General features: G+C 51.4%; 11 protein-coding genes across 11 annotated transcripts; 6 read left to right on the top strand and 5 right to left on the bottom strand.

Annotated features, from left to right (window-relative positions):
* Positions 1-50: 50 nt before the first annotated feature.
* Positions 51-1,490, bottom strand: BJY04DRAFT_222769 (S-adenosyl-L-methionine-dependent methyltransferase; the record flags this gene model as incomplete). Its single annotated transcript, XM_073717491.1, has 3 exons — positions 51-210; positions 273-1,168; positions 1,227-1,490. 3 exons carry the CDS (start codon positions 1,488-1,490, stop codon positions 51-53), a joined length of 1,320 nt encoding a protein of 439 aa, XP_073566576.1.
* Positions 1,491-4,596: 3,106 nt separating this feature from the next.
* On the top strand, positions 4,597-5,648 carry BJY04DRAFT_222768 (uncharacterized protein; the record flags this gene model as incomplete). The annotated part of the gene is made up of 4 exons (XM_073717490.1): positions 4,597-4,781; positions 4,832-4,972; positions 5,045-5,161; positions 5,225-5,648. 4 exons carry the CDS (start codon positions 4,597-4,599, stop codon positions 5,646-5,648), a joined length of 867 nt encoding a protein of 288 aa, XP_073566575.1.
* Positions 5,649-6,529: 881 nt separating this feature from the next.
* BJY04DRAFT_222767 (uncharacterized protein) lies at positions 6,530-7,090 on the top strand (the record flags this gene model as incomplete). The annotated part of the gene is made up of 1 exon (XM_073717489.1): positions 6,530-7,090. One exon carries the CDS (start codon positions 6,530-6,532, stop codon positions 7,088-7,090), a length of 561 nt encoding a protein of 186 aa, XP_073566574.1.
* Positions 7,091-7,626: 536 nt separating this feature from the next.
* Positions 7,627-8,900, top strand: BJY04DRAFT_199421 (SDR family NAD(P)-dependent oxidoreductase). The gene is made up of 2 exons (XM_073712772.1): positions 7,627-8,556; positions 8,608-8,900. The coding sequence occupies exons 1-2, from the start codon at positions 7,929-7,931 to the stop codon at positions 8,799-8,801; spliced, it is 822 nt and encodes a 273-aa protein (XP_073566573.1). The 5' UTR covers positions 7,627-7,928; the 3' UTR covers positions 8,802-8,900.
* On the bottom strand, positions 8,850-9,602 carry BJY04DRAFT_231365 (S1 family serine peptidase; the record flags this gene model as incomplete). Its single annotated transcript, XM_073719515.1, has 1 exon — positions 8,850-9,602. The coding sequence occupies one exon, from the start codon at positions 9,600-9,602 to the stop codon at positions 8,850-8,852; it is 753 nt and encodes a 250-aa protein (XP_073566572.1).
* Positions 9,603-9,928: 326 nt separating this feature from the next.
* Positions 9,929-15,939, bottom strand: BJY04DRAFT_222764 (ankyrin repeat domain-containing protein; the record flags this gene model as incomplete). Its single annotated transcript, XM_073717488.1, has 2 exons — positions 9,929-15,866; positions 15,920-15,939. The coding sequence occupies 2 exons, from the start codon at positions 15,937-15,939 to the stop codon at positions 9,929-9,931; spliced, it is 5,958 nt and encodes a 1,985-aa protein (XP_073566571.1).
* A 189-nt stretch (positions 15,940-16,128) lies between these two features.
* BJY04DRAFT_199415 (SDR family oxidoreductase) lies at positions 16,129-17,802 on the bottom strand. The gene is made up of 2 exons (XM_073712771.1): positions 16,640-17,802; positions 16,129-16,588 (listed from the first exon to the last, which is right to left on the bottom strand). Exons 1-2 carry the CDS (start codon positions 17,558-17,560, stop codon positions 16,451-16,453), a joined length of 1,059 nt encoding a protein of 352 aa, XP_073566570.1. The 5' UTR covers positions 17,561-17,802; the 3' UTR covers positions 16,129-16,450.
* A 441-nt stretch (positions 17,803-18,243) lies between these two features.
* BJY04DRAFT_199414 (ankyrin repeat-containing domain protein) lies at positions 18,244-19,967 on the top strand. The gene has a single exon (XM_073712770.1). The coding sequence runs from the start codon at positions 18,280-18,282 to the stop codon at positions 19,951-19,953; it is 1,674 nt and encodes a 557-aa protein (XP_073566569.1). The 5' UTR covers positions 18,244-18,279; the 3' UTR covers positions 19,954-19,967.
* Positions 19,968-20,166: 199 nt separating this feature from the next.
* BJY04DRAFT_231362 (uncharacterized protein) lies at positions 20,167-21,991 on the bottom strand (the record flags this gene model as incomplete). Its single annotated transcript, XM_073719514.1, has 2 exons — positions 20,167-20,228; positions 20,353-21,991. 2 exons carry the CDS (start codon positions 21,989-21,991, stop codon positions 20,167-20,169), a joined length of 1,701 nt encoding a protein of 566 aa, XP_073566568.1.
* Positions 21,992-22,397: 406 nt separating this feature from the next.
* BJY04DRAFT_199413 (DUF4863 family protein) lies at positions 22,398-23,291 on the top strand. The gene is made up of 2 exons (XM_073712769.1): positions 22,398-22,518; positions 22,568-23,291. Exons 1-2 carry the CDS (start codon positions 22,445-22,447, stop codon positions 23,034-23,036), a joined length of 543 nt encoding a protein of 180 aa, XP_073566567.1. The 5' UTR covers positions 22,398-22,444; the 3' UTR covers positions 23,037-23,291.
* An 862-nt stretch (positions 23,292-24,153) lies between these two features.
* On the top strand, positions 24,154-25,692 carry BJY04DRAFT_222759 (uncharacterized protein; the record flags this gene model as incomplete). The annotated part of the gene is made up of 2 exons (XM_073717487.1): positions 24,154-24,267; positions 24,322-25,692. 2 exons carry the CDS (start codon positions 24,154-24,156, stop codon positions 25,690-25,692), a joined length of 1,485 nt encoding a protein of 494 aa, XP_073566566.1.
* Positions 25,693-25,771: the final 79 nt, after the last annotated feature.

Here is a 25,771-nt window from a genome sequence, read left to right as displayed (position 1 = left end):
CTAGACGTATTTCATATCACCTCTGCTGATTAGACACAGTAACCCATCGGTCACTCATAAACCCAATGCAAAACAGACATCGAGCTCCCAGGGGGCGTTCTGCTCTCAACAAACGAGAACCGCGGCTCCGCCCCGGAAACCAACTGTACGAGGTCGTCTAATGTTCTTTCCTTCCCATTCATCAGTGCCAGCATCTGCATGTCACGTTCCCTAGTTATTGTAAGTCTCGAACTCCAAGGGATTAACCAGGTATATGAAGCAACGGTACATACCTGAATACCCGCTCCTCAAACCCACCAGTCGCTATCCCCATTCGTGGGAGATATTCATTCACGAGCAACCTAGTACCTACTCGTAATACCGGCTTGAGGGCTTGGATTATCCGGACAACATCGACATCAGACCAGTTATGGAAGATATACCGGAAGAAAAACGCATCTGCCGGTACTGTTTGTGGAGAAAAGAAGTCGTGGTGCTGGAATTCGACATGTCCTTCGTCTGCAGCTGACTCCGGTGGTGCCGTTTGATAAAGATCCTGCACGATGAAATTGATAGTTGAGTGGTGCTCTGCAATTGCTTTGCTGATGTGACCTGTTCCACCCCCGGCCTGCTCAAAGTTAGCCAGAATCGATAATTCCTCAGACCCCGTAGACCCTACATCAACAACGACGCCTCGATCCAGCATCGACCAGTCAAAAGCAGAGACAACATGTTCCGCGCCGACTCTCGGCCCACTAAACTCACTCGCCATAAGCGCAGCGAACATCCCCCGAAGCCGTTCCGACTTCATCCTATACTCATACATGGTGTCCGTAGTATCAAAAGCCACATTAAACGCAGTCCCTCTTTGACCGGGATTCTCACCCGGTGCCGGAATAGCCTCGTACAATTTCACATTCGCCAGTGTACTCACCTCACACCTCCACGGCGCCGACTGCCCGATTCCGCCGCGCGCAAGGGCTGCCGATGCTTCGGTGTGTTGGACATTTCCTGCTGGCTCCTCCTTGAAAACTCCATTCGTGATACAATAGCGGATTATGCGGGTGAGCGTGTCACAGTCGACGTTAGCTTGTCTCGCCAATTCCTCGTAGGAGATGGATGAGTCGAACGGCACGGCCTGAGGGATCTTGAGCATGACAATTGCCCGCATGGTTCCTGCGTCAAGGGCCTCCAGACCAGGATCAATTAGCGACTCAGACTGGTTTGACTAAGATAGCACTGCCTACCGCAACATTGAGCAGCGACCGAACATGCTCGGTAGGACCGAGCGCCAGCCGTTGGAGCTTCATCGCGGAGGTTATGAGACGTGATCTGATTCTTCGAAGCTCTTCACTTTCGGAGCCGTCTTCGGGGTCTGTATTGTGGGGTTCGGAAGATTCTGGTGTCGATGCATTGCTGCTGGCTAGCTCCTCGGATAGAGCAGTAGCTTGTCGCAGGACATCTCGGGCGAGCGTTATTAGGCTGTCTTGGAGGTGTTCCGGGGACTGCATCGTGCTGATCTTGAATCTGCAAATTCCGACTCAGGGGTAACCATATGATATTTATATCGCGCAAGCATAAGGACCTGTCAGGCCAGGGCACCGTACTCCGGTCCTAGATCTGTTTTATGGGCTTGGGCTGAACCGCCTAAACGTTCCTACTTGTGTGACGCATTGTGTGTTGTACTACGTCTACGAAGCCTTTAAGAGCTGTTACTGGATGATAGGTTTCCTCGTCGCTTATTTTGGGTTGGCAACATGCCCTTCCGATAGTCTGGGCATAAGCCGGAGTTCGGCCCATGTGGTTTCTGACTGCAACTACTCGGTAAGCGAAGGACGGTTGGAATGCCGACCATTAATCATCCGAGATGGAGGACCAGGCGCGGTTAAACGATAGGTTACTATTGGCTGTTTATCTTCGTCTCGTAGGAGTGGGTTTCTACTGGCAAGATGCATGCAACAGAGCATAATAAGACCGGTTGGCCTCGTGCATTGCCGTCCCAGATCAGGCAGGGCAACAGCTGGTCAAGTAGAGAATCTCCCCTATCCATTATCGTACATGTTATGTCCGTGCAGGTCGTGATTTGACTTATGACCTTATGACGCAGGAACAAGGGACGGGCGCGCATTGCCTTCAGCATAAGCCGGAATTCATCAAGCACAGTTTCCATCCCTGACTGCGACGCCGCATGTAGTAAGGCTGGACTCCTATGCCCGGTTTATAAGGCTGTATCAATGGCTTGGCACGGCTGATTCTATCGATCTTTCTGCCCTGTTTTGAGGCAGTTTAGTTTCTCAGTCGCTCCATATTTTCCAGTACCAAAGCAACTGAAGAACATCGGGAAAAGCGGGATATATTTCTTCTTCACACTCCATCTCAACCCATGCATGTAGTGGGCCTCGACCAGAAGAGAAATTTGTGTGATGCTGTGGAGTAGCTTTTCCTTGTTACCATTCATATTTGACAGACGGCCTGGGCTAGAGGCTATGGTATTCGTATACCTCTGACAATAACTACTTTTTATACTAGATCTAATGAATATATCTCGACCAGAGTTGCTCGGCTACAAGGCACGAAGGCCTGCAGTAGCAAACTCAAGCCTAGCAACGTTACGGTCAGATATCGTCGTCGCTACACGGATATTCCAAGCAAGTGTAAGTGCATATTTCTGCACTTTCTTGTTAAGTAGCCTAGAAATCTCTTGCTCTTGTGTCCTCGCGTTCAGGATTATTCTTTCGGGCTCCTACACTTCTCGGCTCGAGGCGGATCTAGGCTACTTATTGGAAAGCGACTCCAAAATGCGCTAACATCAAGTTGTCACCATTGAAAGAGGAACATGGATTGGCCGTAGTGAACCCCCCAGCTTCTTCTATGCATAGTAACAAATGTCAAGCCACTAGACGTGCCAGAGCTGAAAGACGGCGGAACAAGCCGCCTCATACCATCTGATAGCAAACGGAACAACCAAACTGTGACTTTGGGGGGTACAACTACCTTGTTTTGTTCTGAAACAAGGTCGCTTCCAACTTCACAATTGCCCAGTTCCTGCAATCAGACTACAGCCCCCTTCACAGCAGCGGATAAGCCCGCTTGGCAGCTGTATTCGGTAGGGCTGGGTGATTGTGGATCGTCACCCGGAGGAGTATCACTAATCACTAACTTCCTACGAACCATACATATCCTACGTTTGACGCCACATCGAAGATCGTTTGGGGGCCGTTGCGGGCGCCTGCGGACACCAAGCGCCTCTTCCAAGTTTCATGTGCATGTCTAAGAGTGGTATCGAGTCATTGGGTAATATAGGGGCCCCATAAACTCTAGAGCCCATGTCAGGTCTATTTGGTGGGGACCAAGCTTGGGGCCGGGCTGGGGAGGTTGCAGCAGGATTGGTCTGAACGTGTTCTCCGGGTTTTCAGATCTTTACCCCCGAGATTAGCTGGCAAATGACAGGCTTCAGCTGGTCCGGTTGTTGGCGGCTCTGCTCGCACTTCCTTCATGGGGTCGACTTGTGCGCTGGTTGTTGTGAAGAAGGATAGGCTTGTGCCGGGTGTTATCCGAGTCCTATCTCGATGCACATTTCATGACGTCCAGCATTGCTGTGCTGACATGGCTTGTAGCATGTTCATAAAATACAACTAATATAGCCATTTCTACAGGGTGGGTCTGTACCTCGCTGGTTTGTGGTATAACGACGCCTGGGACTGCCCTTACCACGTGCTATATTTTCTCATGATATCTCCGGCCACACTGAATATAAAATGCACAGGCAGACAGACTCACAGTCTTCTAGTGCAGACACTATTCCGCCCCAGCCCATCTAGGGGGTCTGGAGATTCTTGTCGACTCCATGGCAGGCATGCATTTCGGAGGACGATTATCCCTGACGGTGGGGGTTGGGGGCCAGATTTTGGGCATCTCCATATTGGGTAAAGTGAAACGAGAGTTCAACCCTAGTATATTTTGCTACATACTTTATGCAGAAGAAAGATGCTGATTGTAGAAAGTAAGCTCATTGTCATCGAAACCGTAGCTCACAAAGTGATCCTACATTCAACAACCCCTTTAGACTGTGTTTCTTAGAAAGTGCTCAGGTCTGACTCGAGGCTGATATTGGGGGCTGATACCCGGGTGCGCTGATCCCCCTCTTCCAAGACACCAGGTCATGTCCCTCCAGGGACGCGTCTTTGCAGATCGGTAATCGGGACTTGAGACTCGTTCACGCATTGGGCGACTCTAGATCTTATGCATCGAACTCAGGATTTAGGGCACATAGATCAAGGAACCGACATTGAATGTCTCAGCCACCACCGCAAGTTACATGCTTGATAGCCTATAGGGGGACCACCTGAGTCTTGGCTTGGAGTATGGCAGCTTCGTCACATTCTAGGTTATTTTTCATGGGCATACAGCAGGTAGGAATGATGTCAGTAGTATCAAGGAGCCCAAGGCTGTCGACTTGATACTGTTGAGATGGACAATCTGGAAGTGATCTTCGAGTCATGAAAGGTATATAAACGTCGTCGTGCTCGAGCTGGTTCTTGAAATCATCGCTCTGCCATCCTCATCAAGCCTTTACTCCAAGCAATTGCCCTTCAGTCTGCACCGCCAGCAGCCATCATGATTTCCTTTTCCGCTTCCGTCATCGCGGCTGTGGCCACTACTGTTCTCTCTGCTACTGTCGTCAAGGCAGACCAGATTGGTCTTTGCACGGATGCCAGCTGCAACAGCAACTGCCCCCTCTACACCGACACCTTAGACTCTCCCGATTGCGGCCGTCTGCTCCCCGAAGCCTTTGACAACAAGTATGGACTTCGCCATCACGAATATGTTCTGAAACTAACAACGTTGCTAGCGGCTACGAGCTGAACCCCGCTGGGGGCTATGTTGTATATCTCGATATCCCCCAACCCGAATCAGACTGCCAGTACATCATCGGCTCTGGAGCGGGCTGCGGCGCCGTTGTTGGGCGGTACAAGAATGGCATTTGCGCTCGGTGAGTCGCAGGCTGGAAATGCTTGCTTGCAGGCTATGATTGCTAATTCAGACATATTACCGCTATGTACAGTCAACCTATCACTGTTGGCTTGAGCTTCAGCAAGTGCTGTGGTGACTGCGGCGATTACGAAAGGGTCCCAGCCCCGGCGAAAATAAACAGCAAGCGTGATTGCGATACATTCACTGCGTGAGTCCACATCCCGCTGAAGCTCTTCTCCTGGATTTCTTTTCAGTCCTGATAATCAAAAAGCTCCAACGGCCCCTATGAGATTGTTGGACCGTCCCAATATGTCGGAGCTGGCCCTCACACCGGCCCAGGCGAGATCACCATCGACGAGACTGTCACCACCGGCTGGACAACGAGCTTCTCCGCCAGCGTCGGAGACCCCTTCGGTATCATCTCCGTCGAGACCGGAATTAGCTTCGAGGAGTCTATCTCGACTAGTCTCACTTACACCTTCACCCTTCTTGAGGGCCAGGTCGGGTACGTTGCTTGGTCGCCGCTTATGGAGTGTGTGGATGGCACGCTTTCGAACTGCGATGATGGAGCGTCGGATGAGACTGGCCAGGCTTGCACGCCGAAGAAGGATGGAAACGGCGAGGTTGTTGGGCAGTATAACCTTGTTTCCACTTCGAAGGTTCCTGGCAAGCGTGCTGTGTCTTTTAGCTACTAAGGGACACACGCAAATCGCCGCTCGTTCTACTTAGGTGATGAGTGCTAGACTGGCTGGAATGATATAGAGATGTGCAGCCTTTCCAACATACTTGATTTGCACGTGTCTGAATGCTATGGTTCTGGTGGTTGTATGGCTGGATATTTGTTTGGAGGTGTACTGTGATGAGGAGCTCATTGAACCTGTCCTTACCTGTGCGAGTAGTATGATTACTACCCGGCTAGAGATAATCATTTGAATATGTTATGTCCTGGATGCTCATATTTTTTAATCACTTTTACAATTGCATCTAGCTCTCTCTCTCTCTTCAAGCCTACCGGCCAGGGCTCCATTGCCTCGACCTGCTCACCTACCACCTCGCGACAGGAGGAGTTATAGTTACCACCAACTACAGGGGATGCATAATCTCTCATGTGGCCTGTGACAGAGAAATAGGTCCTCGAAACACGTTTCACGGTCCTCAGTTACACCGAGATACACCTGCTGCCCCAGAGCCCACCAATTGTATTGGAGCTTGTTCTCACCTATGAGGGGGATAAAATCAAATCACAGCACAAGCACACAATCACAGCACTGTACTCTGCGAGCCGCACTTACGTCTCGCTGACCCTTCACCTCTTTGTTCTCACATAGAAGTTCTGCCACTGTGGCAAAATGAGCCGCAGAAGGGTTAACCTTGACTCCCTATCTCCGAGCTCGACGATGCCCTCGAGAGAAGCTGCTCAAAATAAACCGCCGCAGGTTTGTGATAAAGCTTCGAGTCTACTGATCTGTTTGCCGATCCACAAATATAAAGCTCTACATCGTTTCTTCACCTCCAGTAACAACACCAACCTCATCTTATCCAGCACCGTGTCTTCAAACAACACTCAACACCAGTCATGCATTTCACTATCTGCTTCCTCCTCCCCCTCCTTATCTCCCAAAGCCAAGCATCTCCTGCCTCCCTCCTGGCCCTAACGGCCGATCGCCGCATGTCCTGCTCCCAGCTCGCAGCCTTCAACACCGACCTCAACGACATCCTACACACCCGTCTCCCCAACGCAGTCCCCCCCTCCCCATCACCCCAAGTCCAAGCGCAAGTCGCCACCGTCCACTCCTTCATAACCTCCTACCAGTCCGTGGTGAACGCAAAATACAGCTACTGCGCCCTGACCCACCCACACGCAGCAGAGTCAACTCACAACCTCGCTACCCGGCAAGACGAGACTTCTATCGTGTGCCAGATCCTGGAGATCATCTTCGGTGAGCCCGAGGAACCAACTAGCACCTCCAGCGAGGGCGGTGCGGTGATTACGAATATGCCGATGCCACAACCACAGAAGGGGACGCCGACCGTTGCGGCGTTGCTGCCGAGGCAGACGGATCTGGGTGGTGTGTTGGATTTGGTGAAGGAGATTTTGTTTGGGATTTTTGGGTGTGGGACGCAGGAGCTTGTTTAGCTGTAGCTGTAAACACAGGTAGCCTGGGAGTGGTGACCGGTCTACGAGTTTGATATATGTATTGAGGATGTCGAGTGTCTTTCAACACTGCTCGATGTAGCTGGGCTATGTCCTATAGGGATTCGTATATATACATAAGTCACAGAGTCTGTTAAGTTTTGCGTTATGATTGGGGGAAATGCATTGATAAAGCCTTAGGCCTCGTGTGTTGGGTCGTACGCTTTCTATCTTCATTCCTTTTATGTACTCATGCTTACTTCTGAGCTATAAGAGCTGCCGTCACAACACGTTCACACACTGTACGTGAACTCCAATTTATAAAATGAAGTCAGCCTAAGTACTTTTCAGAAAATCTTCAATACTCCAGAAATATATATTGTGACGGAACAGCCCAGCACCTACGTCTAACCGATTGCAGAAGAGGCACGCTCAAGCACGTACCGGCAGGAAGACCTCAACTAGAAGTACCTTTGCAGCCGAAGCATCGGCAATCGGTTATTGATCAGATCACACCAGGGCTCTCTTCTCATGGTCACAGCGGAGTGGGGGAGGAGTATCGGAGTTCGGTCCGAGTCACGTGAGCACCCGCCAAGATTTCCCACGATGTGTTGAAGTCCGTCACGAATGACTGATTCCATCTCAACATCATCAATTCCAACCATCAACATGGACATTTCAATAATCCTCAACCCAAACAACCTCTTCTCCGCCAAGGGCTTAGTCGTCGTCCTCTCGGGCGGCGGCAGCGGTATGTACCCCGCGCACCCCATCCCATGCCATAACTACCCCGCATCATGCACGTGCCCCTCTCTTACAACCAACAGGCATTGGGCTCGCCATGTCCGCAGCCCTAATCCAAAGCGGCGCTGCAAAGGTTTACACCCTCGGTCGCCGTCTTGATGTCCTGCAAGAAGCAGCCTCCAAGGTGGGCGGTCCCATTACGCCGATCGAATGTGATGTCACCGACCAAGCTTCCGTGGCTGCTGCGGTCGCCCAAGTGGAGCGCGAAACAGGCTACATTGATCTCCTGATCAACAACGCTGGTGTTCTCGGGCCGGACCATAAGCCTGCGAATCAGGCGGGAAGCATTGAGGAGCTGCAGAGTGTTCTCCTAGGTGGGTATGAGAAGTGGGCGCCGACCTTTGCGGTGAATTCGACGGCTGTTGCGGGTGTTGCGGCTGCCTTTTTGGTCCTGTTGGATAAAGGGAATAAGCGGAGGGGGTGGAAGGTGGATGGGACGAAGAATGTGCAGAGTATCGATGAGACAGTGACTAAGAACGGGGTTGAAGAGGATGATAAGCGCAGTTCGCAGATTATCACTGTTGCGAGTATCGCGGGCTTTAATCGGTTTGTTACCGCTGGGCTGGCGTATGGTGCGAGTAAGGCTGCGGCTATTCATTTGGGGAAGTCACTGGCCAATCTGCTGGCGCCGTGGGGGATTCGGAGCAATGTAATCAATCCTGGAGGTAAACAAGTGATAACCATCCCTTGAGATTGACTATGCTGATCGTCACTAGTGTATCCGTCTGATATGACGGCTGGGTCAAAGGAGGCCTATGATACCAAGGAGATCCCTGCCGGACGTAAGGGCGAATATCAGGATATCGCAGGGGCTATCCTGTACCTGTCCGGGAAGGCAGGGGCATATGTGAACGGGAATGTGCTCATTACAGATGGTGGACGATTAAGTGTCATGCCAGCTATGTATTAGTACATGATAGACTAGCATAAAAGCAATAAGTCTCCAAGCTGCTTCCGCTTATACACCGGCATTCTCCTTGATCCAATCACGATACGCCGCAGTGTCAGCATAAACACCAAACCGACCGTGCTGTCCACAGCCATATCCCCAAGAAACCACTCCGATCTGCGTGTGTGACTCCTTCTCAACCAAGGGGCCGCCGCTATCTCCCTGGCACGCATCCTTTCCTCCCCCTTGGACACCAGCACAGACCATCTGGTCGGTGACGTTCCTAACATCCTCATACCATTCTCGACAAAGTGCATGATCAATCACCTTGATATCGACGGCACGCAAATTTGTCGGGAGATCAGCGCCCTCGTGGCTGGTAGTCCCCCAACCACTAACAGTGCACACAGCGCCTGTTTCAGGGGTAGTCTCATTTGACGGCGGGAGGTCAATAACTCCTACAGCCTCTCCGAGCTGCAGACTCTGCGTGAGGCGAAGAACCGCGATATCGTTCTCGATCGTATCGGCGTTGTAGTCGGCATGGCTGATAATTTCCGCCACACGGACGAGCTGACCACCTGAGTTGTGGGATGGCGAGCCGACGCGGACGCGAAGACGGGAAGCAACGTGCTTTGTAGCACAATGGGCGGCTGTAAGAATGTAGTCGGGGCTGATGATGCTTCCGCCGCAGAAGTGGGAGCTTGTTTGGATTGAGACCTGGTAGGGGAATTCGGTCCTTCCGGCGGTATAACCGCCCACAATGGATTCTTTCGCCAGGGCTACTCCTAGCGTGGAGAGGAAGGGGAGGGAGAAGAGCTTCATTGTGCTGTTTTGTGAACGGGAATGACTATGGGAGGAGGTGAATTTAGGAAGGGCACTCTGGCTCTCAAATAACCCTGGCCCTGGAGGGATTTCGTCAGGAATGGCACTAGTTAATCTCTTGTTCTGGTTGATCATGTTGATGTGTAGGGTTGGTGGGACCTGATCGGCCGCTATTGATGGTAGCGCATACAATCTTGGACGATCTGCACGCGAAGGAAAGCCACATCCCCATCTTTTGCCCATTTCAGCTGTCTTCAGTAACCAAAGCAGGATAGAGCCGATCACCTCCGAGACAAAGTCAATGTCATCGGCGAGTTTTTACCGCGCTACTGCTGAAGATCATCAACCTCTAGCAACTCAAGATCCGCCCAATCTTCGACCTGAATCACTTGAACGAGTAGTTCCGTTGCTTTGGTAGTTGACTCTGGCTGGGCGATGGGTGCTGGGTGATACGGTGCGTCGAAGAATGGAATTGAGTCGACGTTGAGTTGCAGGCGACTTCCTTCCTCCTGTTCGTCTTCCTCTTCGTCTTCGTCTTCTTCCACATCACCGTCCTCTTCCCCACCCGACAATCCATTTCGTAGGTCTCTGAGGATCTCGTCAGCATAATCAAGTTGGGTTGTCGTGAAATGCGACAGTCCACGGTCGATCAAGCACCACTCCGCCCCGTGCTTCAACAGCAGCTTGCAGATATGGACGTTGCCGTGGAGGGCGGCAGCTTGCAATGCCGTCGTGCACCACCCACCCTGAGCATTTACCTCTGCCCCGCGCTCGAGCAGCAGCCCAACGAGGTCATGGTGCCCTGAGACGCATGCTGCTTGCAAAGTAGTGCCAAATTTACCCCCTCTTGCGTTGATGAGAGCTCCGTAGCGGAGCAGGAGGATGGCAAGAGCAGTCGAGCCCCTCACAGCGGCTGCCTGGAGTGGACTTCCATAGACCCCGCCTCGCACATTTACATCAGCGCCTTTCTTTAACAGAAGTTCGACAACTGCCTGGTCACAGCTTAACACGCTAGCCATCAGGATTGACCCGTGTTTGCCGCCCTTCTTCTGAATGTCGGCGCCCCGGTTGAGTAAATACCTGATGGTATCCGTGTCACCCGCTATGGCAGCAGCCTGCAGGACATTGTGGAATCTTCCCTTACTCTCAACATCAATCGTGGCCCCATGTCGGAGTAGATATCGCACGATTGGCAGGCTACCAACCTTTGCAGCGTATTCCAGTGGTGATCCATGCTCGCAGTCGTTGTTTTGAACATCAGCACCTTTCTCTACTAGAGTCTTCACTCTGGCCAGATCTGATATTCCAATTGCTGAATGAAGCGCAGTCCGGCATTTCCAATTACCATGCAGATTGACATCTGCGCCGTGGTCTAACAATGCATTCATCAGCTCCACCTCTCCATGGCTCGTTGCCGCAATCAAGGGGGTACCGAGTACACCTCCTTGGGCGTTAACGTCAGCCCCGTTCTCCAGAAGAACCTCAAACACATCGTCGCCGCGGTTGGCACATACACAGGCCTGCAGCGTGGATTTGTACTTTCCACATTGGCTATTAGGATCGGCACCATGTCGGCGCAAGAGACTTGTCACAAGCGTCTGACAGGATCCAAATATTGAACACCCTAGCGCTGATCCAAACTGTCCACCGATTAAGGCATGCGATGCTCCAAATCGATATAGAAGAGAGATGATCTGATAATACCCCTCAAGATAGGCCCCAGCTAGCGCTGTACCACAGCGCGCGGCCACAATGTTCGGGTCTGCTCCATTATTGAGCAAGATTTGACAGACATCCAACTCCCCTCCACGAGCTGCAGCTTGTAGAGCCGTTCCATACATACCACCAATTGCATTGACATCCGCGCCAGCATCCACCAAGGCCTGAGCTATGTCTTCAGCTCCGTAATATGCAGCGGCTTGGAGAGGATACTCATAATAGTTCCCCCCAGCGACATTGACGTCCGCGCCATGGGATATGAGAAGTTTGACCACCTCTGTGTGTTCCTCAATTGCGGCTGCCATCAGGGCGCTCCCATTTGAGCCGACCCCGGAGATGTTCACGTCGGCACCGGCTTCAATCAGCCTTTCTGCTGCCTCGAGACTTCCTTTGAAGGCTGCGGCTTGTAGACTGGTTCCTTCCTGGCCACCAACTCGGTTGACATCACTTCCCGCATCCAGCAACACTTGCAGGATTTCCACCTCATTCCGCTCGCTGGCAATCTGAAGCGCAGATAGATATCTCGCACCGTCGGCTTCAGTATGCAGATCTGCGCCGAGCTCGATCAGCTTCGTGACCATGGACGCGTTACTGTAGAGCGCAGCTGTCTGCAGCGCTGTAATAGTTCCGTCATCGGACTCGTCCTCCGACACTTCGATTATAGCATTGACATCCGCACCATTCTGCATGAGCAAGTCAACTAAGCCCTCATCGCTGTTCTTTGCCGCAATCTGAAGGCAGGTGTAAAGATTCCCGGAACTCAGATTGACATCTGCCCCGAGCCGAATCAGCTCGGCGAACATATCGTAGTCACCACGAGAAACCGCAGCCCCAAGCGGACACCCACCGGCATTGTGGGAGGCTTCGACAGTGACATTGATTTTTGCTCCTGCGTTTAGCAATATCTGGGTTACCTCTGTATTCCTATCGCTAAGAATCGCCGCTATCAGGGCTGTCCCGTACTCGCCGTCATTGGTGTAGTTGACGTCTGCCCCCAATTCCAAGAGCAGACGCACAGTCTCCGAATGTGACTTGATACCCGCTGCCTCTAGTGGACTGCATCTGGGGTAGGTGATCATAGTGCTCACATCATCCAGACACGCGCCCATCTCCACTAGCAACTCGACAGTTGAATTAGAACCTTTGCGTGCAGCGACCATAAGCGCATTTGTCATCTCATACGTATCGCCAGCCGGCACTCCAAGCTCGAACAAGAGACGAACAATCTCAGTGTGTCCGTTCTGAGCCGCAGCAACCAGCGCTGTTCCTCGATCGGCACCGGGCGCGTTGACGTCCACCCCTGCTTCGGCCAGTACGCGAACAACGCCTCCATGACCTGCGGTACACGCCACCTGGACACTGTTGCCATAATGGTCATCGAAGAACTCCACATCGGCGCCAGCGTCAAGAAGACATTTCACAATCTCAAGATTACCTGTTGAGCTCGCAGCATTGAGTGCATTGCGGTGGCGACCACCTTTCGCGTTGACATCGGCACCGAGGTCGAGCAGCAACTTCACAGCCTCCAGGTGGCTCGCTACACACGCAGAATACAGACTGTCTGATCCTTTGTCATTTTCATCATTAATTCGGGCGCCATATGAGACCAGGGACCGAATCAGATCCAGCATGTTGAGCGACGCCGCAGCCATCAAGGGGCAGCCATAGCGACCCCCAAGAGCATTCACGTTTGCACCGCGATCGATCAGAAGCTCGATCATCTGCGTGTTCTTGCTGGTGATAGCCGACGTTAGGGGATAGCCGTACCAACCACCGCGCCTGTTCACATTTGCCCCCTTGTCGAGGAGGAGCTTAGCGGTCTGGATGTGAGACTTCTCAGCTGCTGCTGCGAGCGGCGATCCGTATCTCTGGTCGGTGATATTCATGTCGGCGCCATTCTCGAGCAAGACCGAGACGATCTGATGGCGGCCTTCCAGTGCTGCGACTTGTAATGGTGTCCCGTTTTTGCCGCTTGAGGCATTGGGATTCACGCCACGCTGTAAGAGTTGTTCGACAACGCCCTGCCGGTCAGCAGAGGAGGCGATATAGAGACATTGCTCGAGAATTGTGGGTTCCAGTGGCGTTGAGTGGTCGAGGAGGATCTTTACAACATCGGTATGACCGGCGCCGGCAGCAGCTTTGATCGGGTCGGCCAGGTCAAGGTCAGGATCTCGCTCCAATAAAGTTGCAGCAACCTTTGCTAGGCCAAACAACGAGGCAAACTGCAGAGCAGACAGGTTCGCAAGCTTCGGTCGTTGGCCAGCAGCCCTGTGCAGGTACGAGTACACCCGGCACCACACATCATAGTTCTCCCGCCCTGCATCAACAGAATCCAACAGCTTCATGGTCAGCTCGTACACCCCTACATCGTCGCCACTAAGGTGTGCGTGAGTTCCCCAATTATGCACTGCGTATTTGAAGAATTTGTACTCCTCGAAGTGCTGCAATATCACATCACCAGATTGATCTTCATTCTGGTCAAAGTCATCATAACAGAGATAGGTCAGACAGACACTAGCCAGCTCTGCATGGACATCCTCGCTGCCGATCCAGAAGTGTGGCATCACCTCCTTGATGTGTTCCGAGACTAGGAACTCCTTCACCGTATAATGCGCCAAGGCGACATGGCCTTCGGAGGATATTACAACCAAGCTACCACATAGCTCCACAACATCCTGGGGGTCGGTGAAAACAGCGTCGAAATCGAACGACATCTCTGGCGACTGGTAGTCAATACTGGCGCATTCAGCCAGCTCCTCCAGCGTCAGGTTCCGCGTCCCTCGCACGAGCCATCTCAGCAACCGCTGTACTGACACGACCTCCTCAGTAAACTCCAACTCCAGCTTGCGCAGAATACGGATATACGTGTCGTGGAGCGTTTTTGGAAGGTCATCCAGTGCATTCCGTATGGCCCGGTCATTCCGCAGCTTACACAGCTGATCTATCTGGCATTTCACCCATTGGAACATGCCATGGGCACCTTGGTTGAGTGTCTCACATATCACATTCTGCAGGTCAGGGTCTCGGAGCTTGAGTTTCTTAGCCTTGATTTTCGCGGCCACTTCGGACCGCACATAGATCTCAATATCCCCTGAAATATCAGTGGGCTCGATCGAAGTGCTCGGGAGGTCTTCGTAGGCCCGTGCGATATCGATCTCGTGGCGGCTGGTCACTAGAACTCTAACGGAGGGACAGCTTTCGGAGATCGTCTTCAACGCGTGGGCCACGCACTCTCTGTCCTCGGTTTCATCGAGCGCGTCGAGGATAATATACAGCTCATCGAACGAGTCCCCAATAAAGTCGCCGAAGTTGTTGAGTAACTCGTCGAATTCCGGGACGTACGCCGGGTTTTCCTTGCACTGCTCCTCGAAAAAGATGGATATCCGATCAAAGACGTCTTCGCTTCTCGAAGCGATCGACGACAGCAGCGTGCTAATAATCCGGGTCGGCGATTGCTTCTGCTTGTCCTTGTAGTCGCAGTAGAAGTAGGCTAGTCCGATGCCTTGCCTCTCCTTGTGCTCCTTTAGCCAGTCGATAATGGTCGACGCCAGAATCGTCTTTCCGGCTCCAGCTATAGCAGACGTCAGATCAGATACTCCCTTGCGAGTAGATGTAGGTGACTCACGAATGGCATGCAACCAGAGAAACGAATTCTCTTCCCCCAACCACGTCCGAAAGGCCGCTCCATCAACAAACCACGCCCCAGTCCCAGCCTGCCTCAACTTGACCGCAGAATTATGATTCGCAGCGACATTAATCGGAGCCAGCCACTGATTCAACTGCACAATCTTCTGCTGATCAATAAACCTAACCACCTTATCCTGCTGCACCTCAAGCCTCTCCCACCTGCTAGCCTGCAACCTCCGCTCCCCTTCCCCCTTCTGCCGATCCTCACTAGCCATCTCCTTCTCCGCAATCTCAACCTCGCGTTCAACCCGCGCCATAGACCCCTTAATCCTATCCATAACCTCCCCAAACTGGACCTTAAACGGCTTCCAAAGCAATTTCCACGCCGTCCTCAACCCCACAGAACTAAACACCCTCGGTGCACTCTGCTCGCTCCTCCCCCTCCCCTCCCTAAAGACCTTTCTTGCCTCAGCGCAGAACTCAATAATCGCCCCGAAGATATCAACCATCGCCTCCCTCAACACCTCATTATCCGGATACAGCCGCGGATACCGTCTGAGACAGGTAAGATTATACCCAATCTCCTCAAACATCTCCGAGAGTTTGTCAAAATACTCCGCGTACTCCTTCGCGATCTGTAGCACGATGCGCGAGCAGCCCCAGATCGGCGACATGAGGGCCGTGGACCCCGCGATGACATCCATCGCGCTGCCATATCGCTCGACGCCAGTAATGAACGAGCGCATGTTCGGCGTTATCCGCCGGGATATAGACGTTTTGTGCTTGGTGTCAAGTTCAATCAGGTCATTGATCATTTTCTCCGATGTGTCGGTCGCCTGGAAGAGGAGGGTCTCCTCGGCGCTAAGCTGAGTGGTGAATGTGTGCAGGGCATTTTGGCAGATGCCTTGGATGGTTGTGCTGGGTGTGATGTTAGCATTGCTCCGGCAGTATAGTGGTAGCTTCATGGGTACCTTGAGGAAGGCCCGCTCATACTGAAACATGAGGCTCAGTAAAGCAAGGTAACTGATCAGAGTTCGTGTCCACGGTTCAGGTGAAAATCGGGAGTTATTTTTGGCATCCTCGCGCGGGGTACAAGAGTTGCCTAGCACCGTTGCGGATTAGCTTGATCCCTTTTGCCTCTGGATCTCGCCCCCTATAACTATTGCATCACAACGATACAGGACCCTCTGCGAGGTCGAACCGGGGTTAAAGCCACAGATATCGGACAGTGGATCTCATATTTAGCGTTTCTTTCACATGCTAGACTTCTAGTGACCTGGATACTTGCCGACGGCGGATGATATTCGTATTTCCCAGTACTCTACGCAGATATATTCACGGGTCTGGTCGTGGTAAACGTTGATTGGCGTTGGTGAATCTGTTGACATGTGGTGACTCAATTCAATTCTTGTCTTGAAGCTACCATAACCAGGTACAGTAACAATACATTATTGACTAAATTAAGAAACTCCGATTTTCGAGCACAGGCAAAACTGACCGGACTAGACGTAATCAGTCTCATACGGCAACGACCCCAACTTCTCCTTCAGGATCTTCTCTGTCAACTTCCATAGATTCTCCTGCAGCTCGTGGCTCTGGGCCTCGCTAGACGGGCTAGTCGGCTTGCGATCCGGCACAATCTGCATCATCAATCAGCACACTATCTCCCTTGAGTGCCGGGAAAAACTCACATATTGCCCCTGAACCGCATCCTTAACAACATCCTCACTCGTAGCAGCAAACAGCACAGGCCTACACCCCTGATCAACCGGATCCTTCATAAACGGCCTAACAAGCGCAACGCCAATCGTTCCCAGACCACCATAAGCATCCTCCGCCTGCTTCTGCTGATCAGTGCTAACAGCACCAGGATGAGTCGCGTTCATCCACGGCCAAGCCTTCGCCGTATTGAATCCAAGCTGCCCCTTCTCCTTCCTCTCCGCCAGCGCCCGGATATACAAAATCTGCGCAAGCTTAGTCCGATTATACAACTTCGTCGCGCCAATATCCTTATTAATTTCGGCTTCAGACTCAAACTTGACCTCCTTGTCATTAATCGCGCGATGCATATCCGACGACTGCAAAACGAGCCTCGAATCCGGCGTCTTCTGCAACAGCGGCAAAAAGACACGCGAGAGATGGAATTGCGAGATATGGATCACCTGCATATGGCTATCGATGCCATCCTTGGTCAGGTTGAATACGCCGACACCAAGACCGGCGTTACAGATCAGGCCATCGAGACGGTCGAGCTTTGAGGAGAGGTCTTTCGCGACCTTGTCGGTTTGCTTGAGATCTTCGAGCTCGATTTGTACCGGGTGGACTTTGGAGATGTCGCCGTATTTCTTCAGCCCTTCGGTGGCTTCGGAGATGTGCTCTTCTTTTTTGCCGAGGAGGTAAAGCGCGGCGGGTTTGTGCTGCAGGATATGGGCGCAGATGCCGAAGCCGATTCCGGCTGTTCCGCCGGTTACGACGTAGACCTGGAATTCTTTAGTATGCGGTCCTTCATTTATTGAGTGTGGTGTGGTGGAGGCAGCTAGGTTAGGGCTTACCTTCCCGGATAGATCGGGGATGTCCTTGTTTGGGTCGAAGGTGTTGCTGCTTCCGAACATGCTGTAGATGAGATTGTATGTTAGTGAGATGGATATAAATCAGCTGTCTGGATAATGGTAAACTGCAGGAAAGGTGGTCTTTTATTAACGTTGACCGCAACTGCATCGTTGGGTCAACGTGATGTCAGCAACAACCTTAAGTCACCATGACCGCCAACATCGTCGAATCAAACTGTTTCAAGAATGCATTTACACTCCTGAACACAAAACATTCCAGGGTTATTCGGGGCCCTGCGGGGGGGGAACGGTCGTCCTCTCGAAGGTGTGCGCTTGTCAACTGTCATTCGCCCGTCCTTGGAGAATAATCCTCGTTTGATGTTGAGAAAGTCGGCTTCTATCAGCTTTTGGATCTGCCATATTGATCTGACATGTTCATTGGACGAACGGAAGATCGACGAGGGCGATCAAGCACGACGGTCGGACGGTGCCTTACCACGATCCACGTCATCCAATCTACTATCCGCACTGCCAAAACCCACAACGGGCACACTTGACCCACTACCTAACTATCTGGCTTTATAGCAGACTGGCGTTGGAGGATACACTTCTGGTTTAATGATAACTACTTACCTTCGATTCGGTATTATGACAGCGGGTTATAATTGTTCCTGACCGGGCGGGGAAGATCGGACTGTCCCACCAGATGAAGTGGGCATCTACCCATCTGCATCCCCTTGGATCCAGTGTGAGATGCCCCCCAGAGGTGAAAGAACCCGGAAATGGTCAACGGAAGCTCAACAGCTCTCCTGGATCTCCCCACAGAGATTATCCAGCAGATTCTTCTCTATCTGCCTGTCCGGGATCTAGACCAAAATGTGGATAAGACGTGTAAGGCATTGAGGCATGCTACAAACCCCGTCTTCCGTCTCAAATACGGCCGAGACCCAGCTCCTATCCCTGAAGTTGGCGACAGGTGGAAGTTGATAGCCAAAAGAAATGAAATACTCTTGGGTCACTCGGATGGAGCCAAAAAGGAGGTCATCAATGGATTTCTTCGGTGCTATTTCAACGAAGCCGAGGACCAACGCGTGGAGTCTGCAGAGGAAATGATATACTATCTTGACGAAAGTCCTCACTATCATGACCGGGGAGTCGAAGCTCTCATTGCAGCATTGAATATACAGCATCGCCCCGAGGAATCGCAGCAGATTCTGGACAAGTACAACGAGTCGTTGGCGCCAGACAGCAAAGCCCTGCTTCAGGCGCGTTTTGGGCTGGACCTTGAGGTCTCTTGGAATGATTGCACGGTCAAATTGCTGAATGACTGTCTCTTGAGTGCGGTCGTGACCGAAAATACGAGCTTGTTCGTAACACTCAAGAATCACATTCAGGCACAGAATGGTGACGTAAAGTATTACAGCCCGTTACTTGTGGCTTGCAGCTCAGGGGTGGCACGTATGCTCGAATACCTGCTGGCAACCTGCAATGTTGATATCCATGCCACGGAGCTTGCCGGATTGCTAAAAATGGCAATATGGCGAAATCGCCCAACTATTGTCAAGGTCTTACTTCATACTGGACATTTTCCAAATCTCGAAACCTACTACAGAGTGGCTCTTAAATATGGATATTTGGGGGTCCTTGAAGTATTCCTAGAATACTCCCCAGACATTCCCGGTACCTATTTTGATAATGGCGATCTGCAAGTCGTCTCTGTTCTGAAAGACCACGACAACGTGGAAGAGATTATTGAGTTCCTGGTCAAGAATGCTTCTGTAGATCTTAATGCTATAGGGAAAGATGGACTTGCTGCAGTGCATGTTGCTGCCGAAGAGGGCGTACTCGAGAAGCTCAATATTTTGAGAAGGCTGGGGGCCGATATGAACGTTACTGGAGACATACAGCAGACGGCCGCAGAAATCGCATACTGCAAAGGCCAGGCCTTACCTTTCGCTTCCACCCTACCGATTGACGTCAAGGTCAAGGCAGCATTCTCTAGGAGTATCCTGGAACGACTTAGGGCCGAAACAATCAGGCATCTTGCGATCGAATACAACAAGACGACATCTGAGATAGGGAGTCTGTACGACAGTGTGGAAGACGAGCTGCTGGCCCTCTGGGTCAGAGAAATAGGGCAGCAGACGTTGCAGGAGCTACATCGGCGACTCGAGACATCATCGTCCAGATTTGTACAAATTTACGAGTTGCTGAAGTGTTTTCACGAACCGAGAGGGCACGAATGGCTCAGAGATGATCACATATCATGCTGCAGCCCTAGCTTTGTCACTGAGGAGGATATCACAAACTCTCGAGCGTACGCAGCAACAGACACTGGCCGTGCCTTTGCCCTACGACTACATTCGTTCCGCAACTATGAACATGAAATTTGGCGTAGGTTTGGGTCGAGAGTTTTGGGGTATGGTGCCCCATTTGTTCTACTGAGTATTTGCTAGATTTAGAATTAATGATAACTATTTTAAATGATTATAAGTTTATAAGACATCATGACTAGATATTCTTCGTTCTTGAGATATTTAAAGTTAGATATATCATGGGCAGAAATACAAAAATACCTTATAATATTTAAGTATTATTTGAAAGTTATTATATAATATAATTCCTACTATAACGAAGCTATACTTTATCTTGTAGGTCTAACCTATCTATCAACCAGTCCGTTCTTGATGGCCTGCAAACTTGGAACTACCCCTCAAACTCCTCAACCGATCTGAATACACCTTTACGAACAGATTCCCCTACTCTCAACCCCCTCCTCCTCAAAACCCACTGCACCTTCAACTCCTCCCCAAACCTCGTCACACCTCCCTTCCCCTGCGACTGCAACCACTCACTCACCAACCCCGCATAATCACGCACTCCATACGCCTCCGTAAGCTCCCTCCACCAACTCCCCTTCCTCCGCGTAGCCAACCCAAGGTCCCTTAGCAGCTCATCAACCAACGGCAGACTATCAAAGACAAGGTCTTTGTGTACTCCAGCTAACCCGCCTGTCTGTCGAGGTCGTCTAATCTCTCCGTAGACTCGGTCGAAGTAGGCCCGTTTTTGGAGGCTGGAGAGATTGAGCTTCTCGGGTCTCAGGTGCGGGATTCTGTTGCTGAAGAATGCGGTTATCCAGAGGGCTTGGGCTTGTGCGACGAGCACGGCGTGGATGGAGACCGACATGCCGATGAAGGCGAGGTTTCTGTGTAATAGATAGCGTTGCTGTGGGGGGATCATGTCGTGGTAGAGGAGGGAGAATGTTGGCTTTTCATGTTTCGAGAGGTGCTTGTCGGTGGAAATGGCAGAGGGAGCGTTGGGTGTTCGTCTGGGAAGGGTCGATAGGTATGGTATCTCTCCGTAGATTGTTCTGAGTGCCTCGTCCCAATCTTGCGGAATCTCTTCGTGGTCATCCAGTTGGATTGGGATATCTGTCGTCCACCCAGTACACAGAACGAGCGCATCGACATCTAGGATATCACCGTTCTCTTGATGGACTCTTCCAGGCGAGAGACTTTTGATATCTGCAATATGAACACGTATCTTCCCCTTCCGAACCAGGTCGAACCAGCTCGTCGGGTAATTGTGGATGCTGAGCGAGTTCCCCATCCAGAAGGGCGTAGTCCAAGGCTCCAGCTTCTTCAGCTCCGGGTGCGAGTTATAGCCATTATGTCTCCGGATCAGCCAGTCAAGACAACTCCAAAAGAAGCGGAATATCCACTGTCCGAGCCATGTCCGATGAAGGAATGTCTTCATCCACCCAAACGGACCTGCATTACTCAACGGCGCCGGGTCAAATAAAACAAACAGTCTCGTCAATGAAAGGCACGCAAGCGAGAAACTAAACGGTCCGATCGAGAATGTTTTCGGCCAGACGTAGCTCGGCCCACCACCTGATGGCCGTATAATCATATCAACTTGCGCTCCTTCACGAGCAGCGGTGTAGCACACGTCCCAAGCAGACTTGTTTCCACCAACAACAGCGACCCGCTTGCACTGTGCGAGTTCCTCAGCCTGTGCTTTAAGCTGCTTCGAATGTAGAATAAGCCCACCGAATCTCTCAGACCCCTGTATGTCCGGTATATATGGCTTGGACGTCAACCCCGTCGCAACAACCAACTTCTTCGCCCTAACAACCTCCACACTCTTGTCAGCCCTCTTCACAGTAACCAAGCTAACATTCCAAACCCCATCTTCATCCATCTCCGCTCCCGTAACTCTAGTGCTAAGCTTTAACCGCGACACAATCCCAAGATGCCCGGCCAGCTCAGCAAAATACGCATGCACCCTCTCACCCGGGATATGGATCTGTCTCCCCTGCACACAACCCGCCATAAACATCGGATAGTCGCTTAAGTGGTAGGAGCCCCAGACGTTGTTCGTTCTGAGGCCCGGGTAGAGGCGTTCTTTGGCCCATGTTCCGCCGACGGAGGCGGATTCATCGATTACTAGTAGAGGTGCGGTTGGGTGCACTTCGAGATAGGTTTTGGCCATTGTTAAGCCGTGGAGACCTAGATGGTTCGTTAGTGTGGGGACTTATTATGGGGAGGGTTGGGGATTGCGGGGACACTGGATCTTTAGGCTTACCGGCGCCGATTATGAGGAGGTCGACGGTGTGGGGAGTCATTGTCCTGTCATGCAAAGCGAGTTCTCTATCGGTCTGCTGAACGCAAATAAAGACACAGGAAAGGGTTAAGAATAAACAGCAAGCACGTGGCTGGGGGAGGGTCGTAAAAGAAAAAAATGGCCAGAGACAGAGACTCGTATCTCGCCTTGCAGATATGCCGAATGACCAAGAGATCTACCGTGATTGGTTGCTGAGTACCCTGCCAGCACAGCCTCGGATCCTGCATTCACCTCCCCCGCATCGGCGAAATAACATAAATCCTCCTCTTCGCCTCAATAGAGAGGATATGGATACCATCACCCGTTAATTTCAAAATCAAAATGACAGAGCTACACCCCAATGCCGAGAAGCTCATCGCTTGCGCCCGGGATTTCTTCACAGAGGTCTCCGATCTGTATGTCAAGTCCCCGCATCAACCACAACCCCACTAACACCGCATGTAGCACCCCGGGCAAAAACCTCGAAAACCACCTCAACGAGCACTACGGCCCCGGCACACCAATCTACGACACTCTATCCAATTTAATCACAACCGCAATAAAAGAAAACGAGCCCTGGCTCGCCACCGACGAACTCGACGGCCGCAAATACCGCCGCAGTCGGCTCCTCGCCCCCTCAGAGGAAACCCGCTATTTCAGCATAACAACGGTTTACATGGATAGTGTCGACGTCTACCGGGGACAGTATCACTTACATCCCTACGGCGAGATTAACTGTGTGATTCCGATTGATGAGAATGCCGAGATTAGGGGCATGAATGGCTGGATGGGGAAAGGGTGGACGAGTCCTGCGGCGGGGACGCATCATTATCCTGAGGTCAGAGGGGGTGCGCTTGTTGCGGTTTTCTTTTTGCCCGCTGGGAGGATTAGCTATAAGGCTAGTCCGGGGATGGAGCAGCCGGGGTATGTTTAGGGGGTTGGTTGTAGGTTAGATGAGAGCGAGGGCTCTCCAGCTTGTGGGTACTACTGTTATACGCTGCGCCCCCTAATCGACAGTTTCAGTCAGTAACATTTTGTACTTTAGTATCCGGTGCTGTAGGACTTTCTGTTTTGTGTTGTTCTTTCAGGTTTGCTCCACTTCCAATCAAGGTATTCACCTTCAGCCTACAATGCAGGCGTGTAAGTAAAGTTCTTTTCACCCTTGGATTCTCGACGAAGCTTTTGGTGCTATCTCCTTCAGCGGCTCTTATGTGGTTCGCACACGGAAGTATCCCATAAATCGAATACCATGGGCGGAGGCACTACAGAAGAACAACCCCTGCGCTCACATAATCCACCGAAATTGAATGAGTCAAGGCGATTTCAATCTATGGAAGACGTGAATCGGCACTACTTTTACAGCCCTTAATATAGCCGTACGACTGTGGCCAAGGAAGTGATAATACACGACTCTTTTTGGCCCTGGGCCTATACTACTGCGTATAGGCAGCGCCTGAACGAAAGGGAAAAAAAAATATAGGATACAATTATGTACATAACCAAAGGAGTCTCGAAAACCCCCCCGCCTCCCCAATCAAGATACACACATATCTACAGTACTCTATCTGTTTAGAGGCATAGACTACAACAGATGATATACTAGACAAAACCATTAGACTACCCGGGCATCGTGACTTGTCCATGACATCCTTGTGTGATTGGTAGCTTTCAGATTTTTGTAGACAATCCAACAAAGAAAGATTGTTTGTATCATGTGGCAAGGGTATTAGAGTCCCGTCGGTTACAGAAGCGTCTCAAAGAAGAAAATAATATCTGTTGCTAGGTACCCATCACGACGAGACATGGATAAAGAGTCGGGTCGGGTAGACAAAAGGATGAAACATTATATCTGGCTCAATCAAGTGCCATGGTCTTAGAGAAACCTTAGATTCTAGTGATGAAGTCTTATATAAGATGGTGTTCCTTCTATGGCAGTACTCCTTTCTTGAACCCTTAGTGGATATAACCATCTTGCAGCATACCACTGATATCGGACCGATTGTACGCCCCTATTACCTACGACAGTCATATTCAACCGCACAATAGCCAATATGGATTCCATCGGGATTCGCGCACCGGATTCCGACCTGACCGTTCGCATTGACAAGGAAAAGCTAAAAGCCAGCTCCGACTTCTTCGTTGCGCAGCTCAGCGGCACATGGCAGGTCAGTAAGCCCAGCCCGTATCTCCCTACAGTCAGTAGCTAACCAATTCTACAGATACCCGACCCCATCGAGTTCCCGGGGCACCCCAGACACGTCCTCCAAGCGCTAGAAAGCTTCTTGAAGGATGGAAAATACACGAATAACACAGAGGCGCAATTGAAGGCTACAGAACTCCCATTCGAGCCCTTCTGTGAAGATGTTGCCGTATACAAGTTCGCTGACATGTACTTGTTTAAGGACCTCGCGGCATACGCTCTGAAAAATGTGCTCTTGCGAATTGCAGCCGTGTGGAGAGGTATGCAGAGCGAACAGTATTCATTAATTACTGCCAGAGAAATGATAGTCCTGGACATCTACAACTGCATCTTCGGTCCGGAAAAGGCTTGCCTGAAACCTCTCAATTGGCTCGCAGTCAAGACAGCGCGGCTGTTAGGCGAAGAAAACATGAGCCCCCTAACCAAGGCTACGCTTTTCAGCAGCCCCCAGTTCTACGTTGCGTGGAATGCAGAAAACCGCAATTACCGCCGGATCTTCCAGCCCGACCCGGCGCAACGCACGGTTGTCATTGAGGAGTGGTTCCGGGACGAATACTTCTTCCGGGAGAATGCCCTTAGTCCAGTTAATGCGATGCAGCTATTTCTGCACACCATCCGCAGACTCTACACAGACGGCGAGAGCTACTCCGCGAGGGCGTGTGTCTCCGCTATCTGGGGCATGGGAATTCCCGGCACGATTTTCCGCGACTATGCCGACCAAGCCAAAGAGACGGTGGCTGCACAGCTCCCTCTTCCAGAGCAGCACCGCAGCCGCAGGCTGGCTCGCTCATCCTGCATCCAGTTCATGAACCGGCTCTCCCGGCCACTGATCATTCCTTCTAATATTGATATCTACAGTTGTGAGATGGAGTTCCTCGCATACTCCTCCCTAGAGGACATAACCCGAGTGGCAGGCCTGAGGCCTAGTGCTAACTCCGACGCGGCAGCTTATATGAAGTTCATGGCGCCGACGCAGTTTCTGACACTGGACTTCTATCAGACTTTCAACGTTAATACACTTCGGGACTTTATCCGCGGCACGCAGCTTCTTGAGGATGGTGCGGTGGACGAACTCCAAACCCTGGCCGAGTGCCAAGAGATAGCTATGAGGCCGGTTCGGGCGATCTGGGATTTCCTGAATCAAGATTGGAAAAAGATGGCGGATTTCTACAGGCTGGCGTCACTCAAGTTCCTGTGTCTGCCTGATTCACAGGACCCTGCCCTGGATGCTCCCAGTGAGCATGGCCCTCACTGGTTGAAGCTGTCGAGGTATCTCTTCACATGTGAGAATGAGGGAGTGTATACCGCGCCGCATCAGGCTGGTAAGCAGGATCCGCAGTCGGAGTATGAGTTTGCGCTTATGCTGAGGGGTCAGAACAACCTGACGTAAACATATACACGATAGAGTAGGAAGGTCTAGCCATGTCACTCGTTTGTCCATTAGATATCACCATATTTAAGCTAGATTA

The sequence above is a fragment of the Aspergillus karnatakaensis genome, assembly GCF_047715665.1.
Source record: "Aspergillus karnatakaensis strain CBS 102800 unplaced genomic scaffold BJY04scaffold_63, whole genome shotgun sequence".
NCBI classification, from domain to species: domain Eukaryota; kingdom Fungi; phylum Ascomycota; class Eurotiomycetes; order Eurotiales; family Aspergillaceae; genus Aspergillus; species Aspergillus karnatakaensis.
This window is presented reverse-complemented; position numbering and strand designations above follow the sequence as displayed.